The sequence below is a fragment of the Diorhabda carinulata genome, chromosome 7 (genome assembly GCF_026250575.1).
Source record: "Diorhabda carinulata isolate Delta chromosome 7, icDioCari1.1, whole genome shotgun sequence".
Taxonomy (NCBI): Eukaryota; Metazoa; Arthropoda; class Insecta; order Coleoptera; family Chrysomelidae; genus Diorhabda; species Diorhabda carinulata.
Window position 1 is genome coordinate 15444563 of NC_079466.1, and position 12142 is coordinate 15456704.

A 12142-nucleotide genomic window follows, 5' to 3' on the forward strand; every position below is an offset into this window, starting at 1 on the left:
ATGGGATGATAATTCAAAATTTGAGGTTTTCGCAGAGAACTCTTCACGGAAAATGGGATCCTGCCATTGCCTTGCATGTATATATTTGAAACACTTTTGTGTATTCTTGGGGGTGTACGGAATAAGGCAACTTATTCTAATGTTCACAGTTACGCCACCAGGGGGACAAGTAGACTCATTGTACTTGACATTAGACTGTATGACAAGTTTCTAGATTTGCATATTGATAAGAAAGTGGAAAGTATGAGCCAGAGTTGGATCTATAAACTCAAAATTGTTTTTATACATTTGGGGACTACATATTTTTCAATTTTCACAATTAATTATTTCATTCTAGCGTATATGTTAAAAATCTACTTGATGAAAATATTGTTAAAATTATCTACTTCATTATCTCATGTTATTAATAATTGCTTAGTGATTTACTATTGAGACTATACAAAAGCCTTTTTATTTATGTTAGTCAATAAATCGTATCAGTAGTAGGATACAATGGGTGTATCAGAGGGTGCAACGGTACCTAACTACCCAACTATGAACCTGTGTTTGTAGAGGCGAGGTGACCTCACTCTTTCTTCCGTAATTCTATTTTCTAGTAGTTTTTCCAGTAAAAAGGTTCTTCTGGCTTTGTTTGTGCTTATTTTCCACGGCGTGTAATGGTCTTTTCATTTCATATGATTCCTGTCTGACCAGGAACCTGTTCTTTTTTGATACTCATGTGAAACAAGACATAGAAGCTCTTTAAAAATTTTCTTCTAGGATAAAATTCCGACCATTTATGGAACTTGCAAATTCAGATTTAGAGCACCTTGCTATGAATTTTTTGATACATTTGTTTAGTCCCTATTTCAAGTAGGTTTTATAATGAAAAGAATTGACTAAATAATGAAACTCTTTATTTAAAGTATAAAAAAGATTACGCAAAATGGAAGCATGTACACTACAAGTGTGAAATTATTACATATAATACAATACAAAGATAAATTTAAAATATATTTCATTTGAATTTGAAATACTAAATGTTTTAAAGAGAACGTCAAAATGATATACAACGAATATCACAAAAAAATATAATAAAAAATACATAGAAAACTTCCCTTTTTATATATTCATCCCATGCAGAGTGTTAAATAATAATTAGAAAATGCTCAACGTTTTAGATCATATTCTATTATAAAAAAGAATATTTTCTCCATATTATCTGTCAAGATAGGGTTAAGGTACAATCAAATTTAGATTTTAATTCCTCAAAATAGAGAATTAATCAAAAATAATAATTTCTAATTGTTGACATAATTAGAAAATACCTTTAAAGTAATGAGTGAATACTAACCCCATTTAGTAGTACTGAACTTGTATTATAGGAAATTCGAAGGTGGACTAGAATTACATATTACCTACTAGGACTTGTAAGACTACAAAAAGTTCATTTTTGGTAAATTACAGCCATTCTGATTAAATTGTGCTTATTATTTTGTTAAATATTGCTCTTTAATTAATATTATGCCCTGGAGCCGGCCCTGCTTGGATATAGAAGAATTCTAGAATTCGCCTTTGATGAAATACCCGGAATTCGTTGGAACTTTGTTTTTTTATCAGTTTTTACAGCAAGCACTTTATTTACATTGTTTCTTTTGAATAATTTCCAGGAAGGTCTATTTATTCATTTGTTTTGTTTCTTTATTTTTGAGAACTTCGTTTGGATATATAGGCAGGTTCGTTTAGCGCAGTTTAGTTTAGTTTATAATAAATAGTGAACAGACCGAAATAGAAAGTAATCGAATAATTTAAATAAATTATTTAAGTTAGTTAAGTGATAAGTGAATCATATTATAAGTTAATGTAGTTTGAAGTAGTTAAATAAATTGAGAACGTCTAAGACAGTGCTTATTAATTAATCCCCCGAATAGAAAGATTGTAAGTTAATACGAAAAACATTACATTAATTTACAGTTATCTAATACGTTAAATAATATCACAATATGTTCAACGATGGGGTGTTTTTGAGAAAGTAGATGAGCAACACCAGAGGGTTCATATAATTTAATAGAAAATTAGGAAATTGTTTCACGTAAAAATAAATGTAACGTGACTTTGCACATTTTTGATTTTTCTCTAGGGGGCATTTTACATTGACACCTTGGATAGTTACCAAAAATTAAAGAAGGAATTCTCTATTAGATTCTCCAAGTATCATAAAATGCAATTTAGTTTGTTTGATTTTAAAAATAGTTTTTTTTTTTTAAATTTAGTAAAAACAAATCACCAAACTGGGTGAGTTTCGGAAAAAAATAATTTTTCGTTTTGGTAAAACGTATATTTTATTTACATTTACATTTCTTTAACGGTGTTATGAATATCCAGATAAAATCATATTATTAGGGGATCCTGACTTTTGAAACAAAAACTACATAATTTGTTTAATGTCGCAAATAATAAACAGACAATTTAGACTGTTTTTTTATAATTCAATAATCACAATAAACTGGAGGACCATATCTTCCTCAACGATTTGAGGGCTGGAGTAACTGGTCATGCAAAAATCTAGATGTAGGCTGCGGATGAATATCCAATCATTTTAATGAGCAGTGAACAAATTAGACACTTGCGACCTTTTATAGTAAGTGCCCAGCCACTCGAATAACGATGAGGCTAACTCACTCGCCAGTCACCAATGGATTATCACCACAATATTGATGGATCCAAAAGTGTCACTATTAGATATCTTAGTAGTTTGCACACAAAACAGACACTACGGAGTTGAAAGGAAACACCTGGTACCAGACAAGCTAAGGCTCACATAGATGAGCTTTCTACCTCACTTATCAAAGAACTGCTCTACTTAAACGCGAAATTTGATAAGTAACCGGCCATTCAACCGGACACGATCATTTAAGACGCCATCTCCACACTATAGACATCACGGAAGATTTGGAATGTCTCTGGTGCATAGAGGAGGAAGAAGCTGCAGACTACATCATCGGTGAGTGTTCTCTCTCCTACGTGCGAGAGACTAACACCTGGACATGCCACATAGTTTGCCTAGTGACGTTAACAAAGTTAAGTATCGTGATTAACTTCTCAAAGGACATCGGCCTTTGATAGTTTCGAGTGGGGCACGACTGGCATATCAGAAGACAACGATCCCTGAATACCCTCAACTACTGATATTAAATGCGAAGCTCTAAAACATTTGCAGAGAGTGCATACTTTATTTAGAAGTACAATTTGTTTTATTCTGTGAAATAAAGATATTTTTACTTAGCTTGTTAAGCAAGTTAATAGTTACTGAATCGCCGCGTGTATTTTCAGAAAAAGTACTGGCCAATTGTTTTAAATTAAGAGTTTTCTCTACTACTGTTTGTTGACATGCACAATATTGACATAATCCTTGCTAATAAGGGACACTTTGTATCACTTAACTATATGATTAACAGATCCTAATGGTTCCCACCAGGAGTGGTGAGATAATTCACAGAGGTTGTATCTCTGTCTGGGTTACATTCGTGCAATGTTGCCTAATTTTAAATAGGAAATTATTATATCAGAAGAGTAAAAACATAAGTCCATCACTTTTGATGTTAACTTTTTTAAAAAATGTATATTTTGTATATTTTCATAAAAAACACATCATGTGACCTTAAATTTTTTTCAGTATTTAGTTTTTCACGTTTCCCGAAAAGTTTGGTCTCATGGACTCATGATCTTTCAAATATACCTGTTATTTAATAACTTTTAGTAATTGCAAAAAATTGTTCTTTTTAAGATACAATAGTCACGATCTAAAAGATGACAAGAATATCAACCAAAATAGGCAAGATAAACAAATATTGAGGTAAAATATATAAATAAATAAGATACATAATAAAAACGAGAGAAATATATAAAAATTGTAGTAATAGATAAAATATATTAGATTTTTACATGGATATTTTCATTCCAGTACAATATATATTGAAAAATGGATAAATATCAAATTAAAAAAAGCATCTCCATAATACTGTCGTTCTCCAAATATATGGAATAAATTTAAATTATGACACAGCAAACTTGTAATTAAAAACAATTTTTTTTAATATAAAAATTCCAAAATCAGTCATTTTTATAATAACATGATAAGCAATTTAAACATAATATGGATATTTTATTTTGATGTCATCTGGTAAAATTTTGGAAATCAATCGTGTGGAAGAGGTACTTTTTGGAAAAATGAACAGTGTCTAAATGAAAGAACAATGAACAACGATATGAGGTACATCCGATGAACGATCATAACCAATGCCAGTACTTGAAGAAACTATTACAACAAACTCCATATTCTCCTAGCCAATATTTATTGCTTCTCTGTTTAGTTCTAGCCTTTACGATGTTAATAGTTGCTGTTTTCAAACAAATATAGTTAGCTTTTTCGAAATATTTTACATTTGCCATTCCCTTATGAGCAATGTTCAAAATAAGAATGAAGAACTAGTTCCTTCAAGCTATGAAGGACGTGCGAATCTTGCTAATCAATCAGAATGCTACAGCCTTCTACCTTAAGAAAACGATATCAGGTATTAATCATTTGTTGGTCGTGGTGAAGCATTTTTAGGGTTTTGCACGTCCCCAAAAATATTTGTCGTCTTTGTCAAATTTCCATTAATTTTATTTAGGGGTAGTTGAAAGGGCTACCACGTAAAGAAAATATATACAACCAAGCATTATTTTACGTATTTTCTATACTTTACTTTTATTGAATTCATGTTTCCATTTTCAAAAATGACCCGAAGAACTTGAACAGTTTAGAACTTCTAATAATTTAACTATATGTAGGTATTGTTGACTAAACCAAGGTATACTTCAGGACTCATTTAGAGTACAATCTAATTTAGTCGAAACATTTATAGGTCCAAGAAAAGAACACAATTATTGCTTTTATCATGTTCTCGGTGAGGAAATTCGAACGATCCACAAAATTTGAGACAATTAATAATTCTTGACTTATTCGTCGGCACATTTTCAAGATACCTCTGTATATTCTATCAATAAGCAAAATTTAATTTGGTTACAATATTGGTTGATCCTAATAACACATATTCCATGCCATTCTGAAAATGACTTTTGGAGTTTTCGTGTCATTTTATTTTCAAAAGTGCTTTAGAGCTATGACTTTCTATTTTTGACAACAATTTTCTTATGCCGCTTTTCTCCTACTTATACCCGTTTTTTATAGTATTTGGTAAAGGCCTACCACGTTTTCAACTTCGTCTTTTCTACGTATGAATCTTTACAAAATATTTTAGTATTCAAGTTGAAAACAACGTGCTACACAACATTACACACACTCTATTATAGTATATTGTAATTCAGTTTAGTCCTAAAGAATCAGTCAGGAAGTAGAGAAAAAACTTAAGAATGGAAAAATACTTGAGACATAATCCTCCTTTGTATTAAGCGTTGCGCTGGACTGAATGCAGCGAAATTCTCCATTTAAGTCACTCAACACTGGGGTTATAAAGAAAGAGCGCGCCGACCACGTTTGTGTATACCAGAAGAAAACAATCTATAGGTGGATTATTCAATTGGTCTACTTTACTGAACTCTGGAATTTTCCATCCAGTTTTTTATCAAGAAATAGGAAATGTATAATTTAGATTATAGTTATTAAAATTATAACGTGTTTAGTTCTTAATATTTTGAGCTCTGCAGCTTATATGCTCCCTGATATCAGTACAAAGGAAGTTCGAAAACAGAGAGAGCAGAACTACAAATGGTGTAAGGTTGGTACTAAAAAATTTGACATCTAATTGTAAGAAAAAATATCCATATTAATATTTTCGACACATATTCATAAAAATTATGAATGTTAATGAAATTTTAGATCCAAAAAAATAAATTTAAAACAATAAATTATTGAAGCCAATATACAATACTCTAAAATTGCAAATCTCTATTTTTTTTGAACACTCTTAATATTAAATGGTAATCTTCGAATTGTTATATAGTAAAATACAAGAGAGTCTAAAAAATAATTTTGTTACTATTATAAAAACATGGCAGTCAAGAACATTAAATACTAATCCAATATCTTGGGACAATGTTAGATTTTTGTTGTTTTTTTTTGTCAAAAAAGACGTAAGAAGCATATGGGTTTAATTTATTGTCATTGTCAATAACTTAGGGAGAGTAGAAATCAATTTGTCCAAATCCAAATTTATATAAGATCAAAATTTGATACATGTACAAAATTATATAAAAATATTTACTTCTCAGACCTCTTTTGTATGATTTTGTTGATAAATTATCTTGATTTTGTGAGAATTTATCACTTGGTGTGTTTAATTTAAAAAAAACTCTGAAACGTTCAACTATTGTAGACATTTAATGGAATTAAAACAACAAAAAATTTCTAGGAAAATAAAGGAAGTAGGTGAATTCAAAAAAAAGCAAAGAGAAATATCAAGGACACAATCGATCAACCGTATAGAAGAAATAGGATGAAATAAAGGAAGGGATGCAAAGGAGTGGAAACATAACAGAAAGAAGACACTACCCCGATGTCTGATATAGTATAATAGTAAGAAATGGTTATAAAATAACTTTTAATTCTTGAATATAACTGATGTAATTGAAAAAAGAGCCGATTTAACTAGAAAATATTGCAAAAATCAATTAATACTCAATATAGTATATACCAACAATGGAAGACAATAAAAAAAACATATTAGACGCCGCTTGGAAGCAGTAGGAAGGAGATAGGGAACGAGTCATGAAAAACTTTTTAATGAAGAAGAGAACAAACAATAAGAGTGGATGGAATTTTGGGATGTCTACAAGATGAATACAAGACCAAACTCTACACGACTTAATACAGAATGAAGATATTGATAATCAAAGTGGAACACAGGAAATAGGAAGGTGGATGATAGAGGGCCAAAAATTCTGGAAAAAACATATAAAAAGAATGAAAGATGCTGGGCTTTGTATTTTGGGGAAGAAACGCCCGCAATGAGCAGGCAGTAGAATAACAAGGGGTAATTTTTTTAAACTGACAGTTAAAGGAAACAATTTCTCTGAGAAAATTATTGGAAAATTCAAATTTATATTACACTAGAAACTATACGGATATTATTTGGATATGGATAAAAAAGTGTGTGTATCTGTTGTTTTGCTCAAATTAAATAGACTCACTCCTTCATAGCATTATAAATAAACAACTGATGGCAAAACATGATTGTTTAAATATCTGGATAATGAGGAAAAACAAAAGAGATTGCAAATAACTTTTCTTGTAACTACCAATTTTATACATCGACGAAATGCTGCAATTTTTAATTACGGTTTATAATAAATTATGTAACATATTTTCTATACAATATCTTTCTAGACCATAAATTTTCTTAGTTTATGCAATTTACAAAATATCACATTTTTTTTATTTCAACGGAGCATTTGATTTTTCATTTTTACAATCGGTTAGATTTTTTTATTCGCAAAAAATATTATTTAAGGTAATTAAAATACAAAAATCTAACAAGTCTCCAATTCACAATCATTAATAAGAAATATTCGTAATTATGTTTTTCGTTTCGAAAATAGATGCCTACTATAAAAGCCAAGGTAACAAAAATACAACAAGGAAGTATTCCGATCCCTAATTTTATTTTCGAGGTTAATCCTAAAAATTCTGGAAACTATCTACCTATGTGTGCATCTTCCGTTTCTCTACAATTGTAATTACTATCTCTTCTTGTTCCTACACTATTATTTGCCGATTGCTCTTTTTTAGACGTTATCGCCTGTAAAAAAATGATTCAATAGATTAAATTAAAGCATATAATTTTTATAGAATCTAATCAGTTCTTCACTTAAATATTTTATTTGGAATTCATTTTTTTTTAATCATATATTAAATTATTAAAAATTCTGAAACCCTCTTAATATGATGGAAAACTATTCACTAGTTCGAAAAGTATATCTTTCCAATTCTGATTACGAACTGTACAACTTGATATACAGAAGAAAAAATTATTATAAAGTAAATCAAAAGAAGAAAGGAAGTGTTAGTAGAACAAGGTTTATCTGTATATATTTGATTATTCAATAGTGTTTCTTTAAATTATTGAAGATATAGATAACATTTTGGATCTAAATAGTTTTCGGGTTTAGCAAAACATTCAAACATTTGAATATATTTTTTAAGAATATTTAGGAAATACAGAAGGGGCCAATTGGGATTGGATCATTTCGGAGGATTATTATATAGAGGGATTGAAAAAGATTTTTTTAACCTCGAACATTTTTAATGCGGTAAAGAATTGATGTGGCAAAGAATTTTTTATCAGTTGTAAAAGAATAGATAGGTGAGTCATCTATAATTGCTAGTTCACATAGTAGGTTCTTTTCCTGGTATTCCATTTTGACAAGAGATCTTGTATTTGGGTAGAAATATCGAAGATGGGTGTTTGCATGTGTTTAGAAAGTATATTATGAAGGGGAAGTATAGATCATTATGAAATAATTGAAATATTTAAATACAATTTTCATCTAACATTTTGAACTGGTGAGATTCAAGCTGAAAAGCAATGCAGAAGTACACGCTTCATAACATTTCTTTTTGGTGGATAGATATATAAATTTGAAAGTTTTTATAAATCATAGTCTCTTCAATATATAAACAGCTCAACAGACCTAGTAAGCACAAGGCTTGGAGTCACTCTACTGCTTTCCTCTATCTATTTTGTTAGAAGGGTTGTTTATGAGAAAAAGTAATGAACCCACCAAAAAATAAAGTGGATTTTAGATGGCTGAGGTTAGAAAACAATTAGATACTGAAGGTATCAATGGAAACAGGTCGTTACCCGGTGAGATCTCTCCAAGGATAAATGACAATAACGTTCATGAAAGGTCACAGTGAGGAATGTTCCAGATAGAGTATAGGATAACGATGTTCAGAATGTATATGAACATTACAGACAGTGAGGGCATTGATCCAGTATGGAAAACGGCGGTGTCTACTTGAATAATAACCTAACCAATCGAACCTCTTTAATCTTGTTATAATATTGAATTCCAATTATTATAATATTTGAATGAAATTGTGATTTTTTTTAAGATTCATTGTATTTTCAAATAAATTTGTCAATAGACTGATTTATTTTAATATCTTGATTAATATAAATATAATAGTTAACTCAAGTTTTAAATAGAGAAAATAAATTTTAAAAAAATCTTGATTTTTCGTGTCTAATAACAACTATTTTCCAACGAAAAGAGAATTGAATATTGGAAACCGTATATTATACATTTATTTTTATAAGAGGTTTTCCAAGATTCATATTCACTTGGATTTTGATAAAATGATGCAATGAGATTGCAAGCAAAAGCTAAATAAAATTTAAAAAAAAATACCTTATAGCGGGAGAAAAAGGATAAATCTCCACGATCTGGAAAATATGTCTGCAAACCACCTTATAAAAAACCAAAACAAAACAAATTAAATAAATAGGCAAACTAAAGATAAATATTTATAAGCATACTAAAATTATACAAAATTTTAATGAAAAGGAAATAAACAAAAACAATGATTATTCCATAAATAATTATCACTCTTTTTATATATTTTACATAGCTGTTGATAAATTATTTTTTTTTCGATGTTCACTTCTCTTTTTCATCCTACTTAGAACTTGATACTATTTTCTTCATATCGGCTTTGTGCTTTGATGTTTATTTGCATTTGTTCATATCTTCTTACTTTTGGTTGTAGTTGTTTCCACCCTGGTGGATAGTAAAACTTCTTGACAAAATAATTTTACTTGTGGCAGATGAGCAAAGCCAGTTTTGAAGAGGATGCCGTCATCTTCATTCTCATTAAATTTGATCTTTCACATTTAACAAAAGAATTACTTTTCTTTATAATCTCGCACCTATGTCGTTTACATTTACCTTGTCAATTATTGTTTATTTAAATAACCACTACCTTTGCAAGCACTGAGCACCAAAGCTTTATCGCATAATGAAATAAATATGAAAATTTAAACAAATGATGTGATACAAATTATGACTAAAAAAGTGTAGTGTTACAATATGACATTTGAATACTTGGTTTAGTACTATCGCTAGAAACGAAATTGCTATGTACTATGTTGGAATTTTTGGAACCGATGGTGATAAACATACTCAACACACTGTTTACATCACCAGTAGACCAACACTCACAATTACACTGCTTGACGCGCGTTTGATTAACCAAGGTAAACCTTCAGTCTCTGAAGATGATAACTTGGTTATCGAAACGTGCATCAGGCAGTATAATTGTTTTAGTGTAAACAGTGTGTTCACTACGAAAGAGCTATGAACAAATACTTAGGAATACACAATGAGAGCAAGAACGTGAAAATAGAAGAAATGAGAAGAAAACAGAGTCAGTAGAAAACTAAAGTATGCGAAAATCTCTTTAAACTCACATCATTTGTTCTAATTATTTTTTTATACATAAAAAATTGTTTATACTTACTCGTCCTTTTCAATTTCATTTCTTTAGCGAGCCGCCTATCGATTGACGACGATTCCGAACTATCCAAAGCTTCCGCGGAATCCGGTGTATTCCCAGTAGAATTATTCGGCGACGAACCATCGCTTAATAAACCAAGATCACTAGATTTTCCTTCTGAATTTACCATCGACCAAGGTCGAGGTTTAGAAACTATAGATGAACAGCTCTTAAGATGTTTCAATGATTGTCTAATGTTTTCGGATTCGTCTAAAATATAAAGTGATATGAATGTAATTATACACAATAGATTCTTAGCCAAATTTTATTTTATTCAGCAACCCTTATTCAACCTTTCTTAGATTTTTCTTTGGTATCAAAATAGACTTTTCTGTCAGCGATGACTTGTTTATTTAATTGACATTTATTTCATTGAAGAATTTTTTTCCAGTCTGAAAACAGCCAGTAGGCAATGGAGGTCTAGATCTGGAGAATATGGTGGCTGGGGAAACATTTCGAGGTTCAATCTATTAAATTTGACCAGGTTTTATGAACAGGATAAAGGAGAATTTTTTTGCTGTTTTTCTGTGATTTTGATCCAATGATATACAGTCATAATCGCAGACACACAAAATACTAAGGCCATAACCTTTCCAACGAATTATTGTATTTTGTTCATCGAGGATAGTTTTAGCTGCTTACAAGCTGTCCAGATGACTGATGTTTTGATTCAGATCGACCATGGCTTTATTGATGATTATATAGTAATGCAAATTTTTCATTTTATTTTGTCTAAGCAGCTCCGAACAGGGTTCTGAGTAATCAATTTGTTTCTTATTTATTTCACTGTAGCACTCACTCATTTGGAAAAAGCTCAAGCGGTCATGTTAAATAGTGCAAACCCTTCCATATAATCTGCTATCTCTGTCAATTTAACTTCGCGGTTTTCCACCACGATTTTCAGGATTTTCTGATATAACTACTACTTATGGCCGTCTAGACCACATTTAAACTTCACATACCAGTCAATGACGGTTTATGTTTCCAGAGAAGTTTCACCATAATACTTTTCAAACCAAAGTTTTTCTTTTTTTAAACACACTTTAAAAAATCATAATAACAAACTTTTGAAGTAAGTGTGCTCCAAATTTGAAAGATCGTACTTCAAAAATATGATTTATGGTGACATATATCCATTATACAGGTATAAGTACTGTGAATTATTGGATTGATAAAGATATATTTATAGGATACCGTGGATATAGTTGTGATATTTGAAATTTTAGATCCAAAGTGCATCAAAAAAGTTCTGACCATAATACATATAGCAAAAATAAGATATAAGAATAGGGTAAATGACAAATAGACAAATATTGATATGTTTTTATATTTTATGCTAATTTAATGTATAAAATCATTTAATTTGTTGAAAATGATGAAAATCAATTTATATTTTCAACCTCATAGTTTGTAAAACAAAACTTCATTCTAAGGAGAGAGTATTTTCGATTTGTTACCCCATATGTAAGCATATGTGCATATTAGGGTACCATGTACACTGCGACCCTAAGGATCTACTGTGTCCCCCTTTTTTGATGCGATACTTGGGAGCCCTGTGTTTAGACCTGATCTATTAGTCCCAATCCTCTTAGAAAGTTCCATTTAGCA

At 30.2% G+C, this 12142-nt stretch overlaps 1 protein-coding gene across 3 annotated transcripts in view; it reads right to left on the reverse strand.

Annotated features, from left to right (window-relative positions):
- Positions 1–4198: 4198 nt before the first annotated feature.
- LOC130896172 (F-actin-uncapping protein LRRC16A) overlaps positions 4199–12142 on the reverse strand; it is a 29119-nt gene continuing 21175 nt past the window's right edge. For all 3 annotated transcript variants that reach the window (XM_057804087.1, XM_057804086.1, XM_057804085.1), the window contains 3 exons: positions 10499–10744; positions 9391–9449; positions 4199–7778 (listed from right to left, as the gene is read on the reverse strand). In XM_057804087.1, coding sequence (XP_057660070.1) covers positions 7674–7778; positions 9391–9449; positions 10499–10744 — 410 coding nt within the window. In that variant the 3' untranslated portion in view covers positions 4199–7673. The remainder of the gene's footprint in view (positions 7779–9390; positions 9450–10498; positions 10745–12142) is intronic.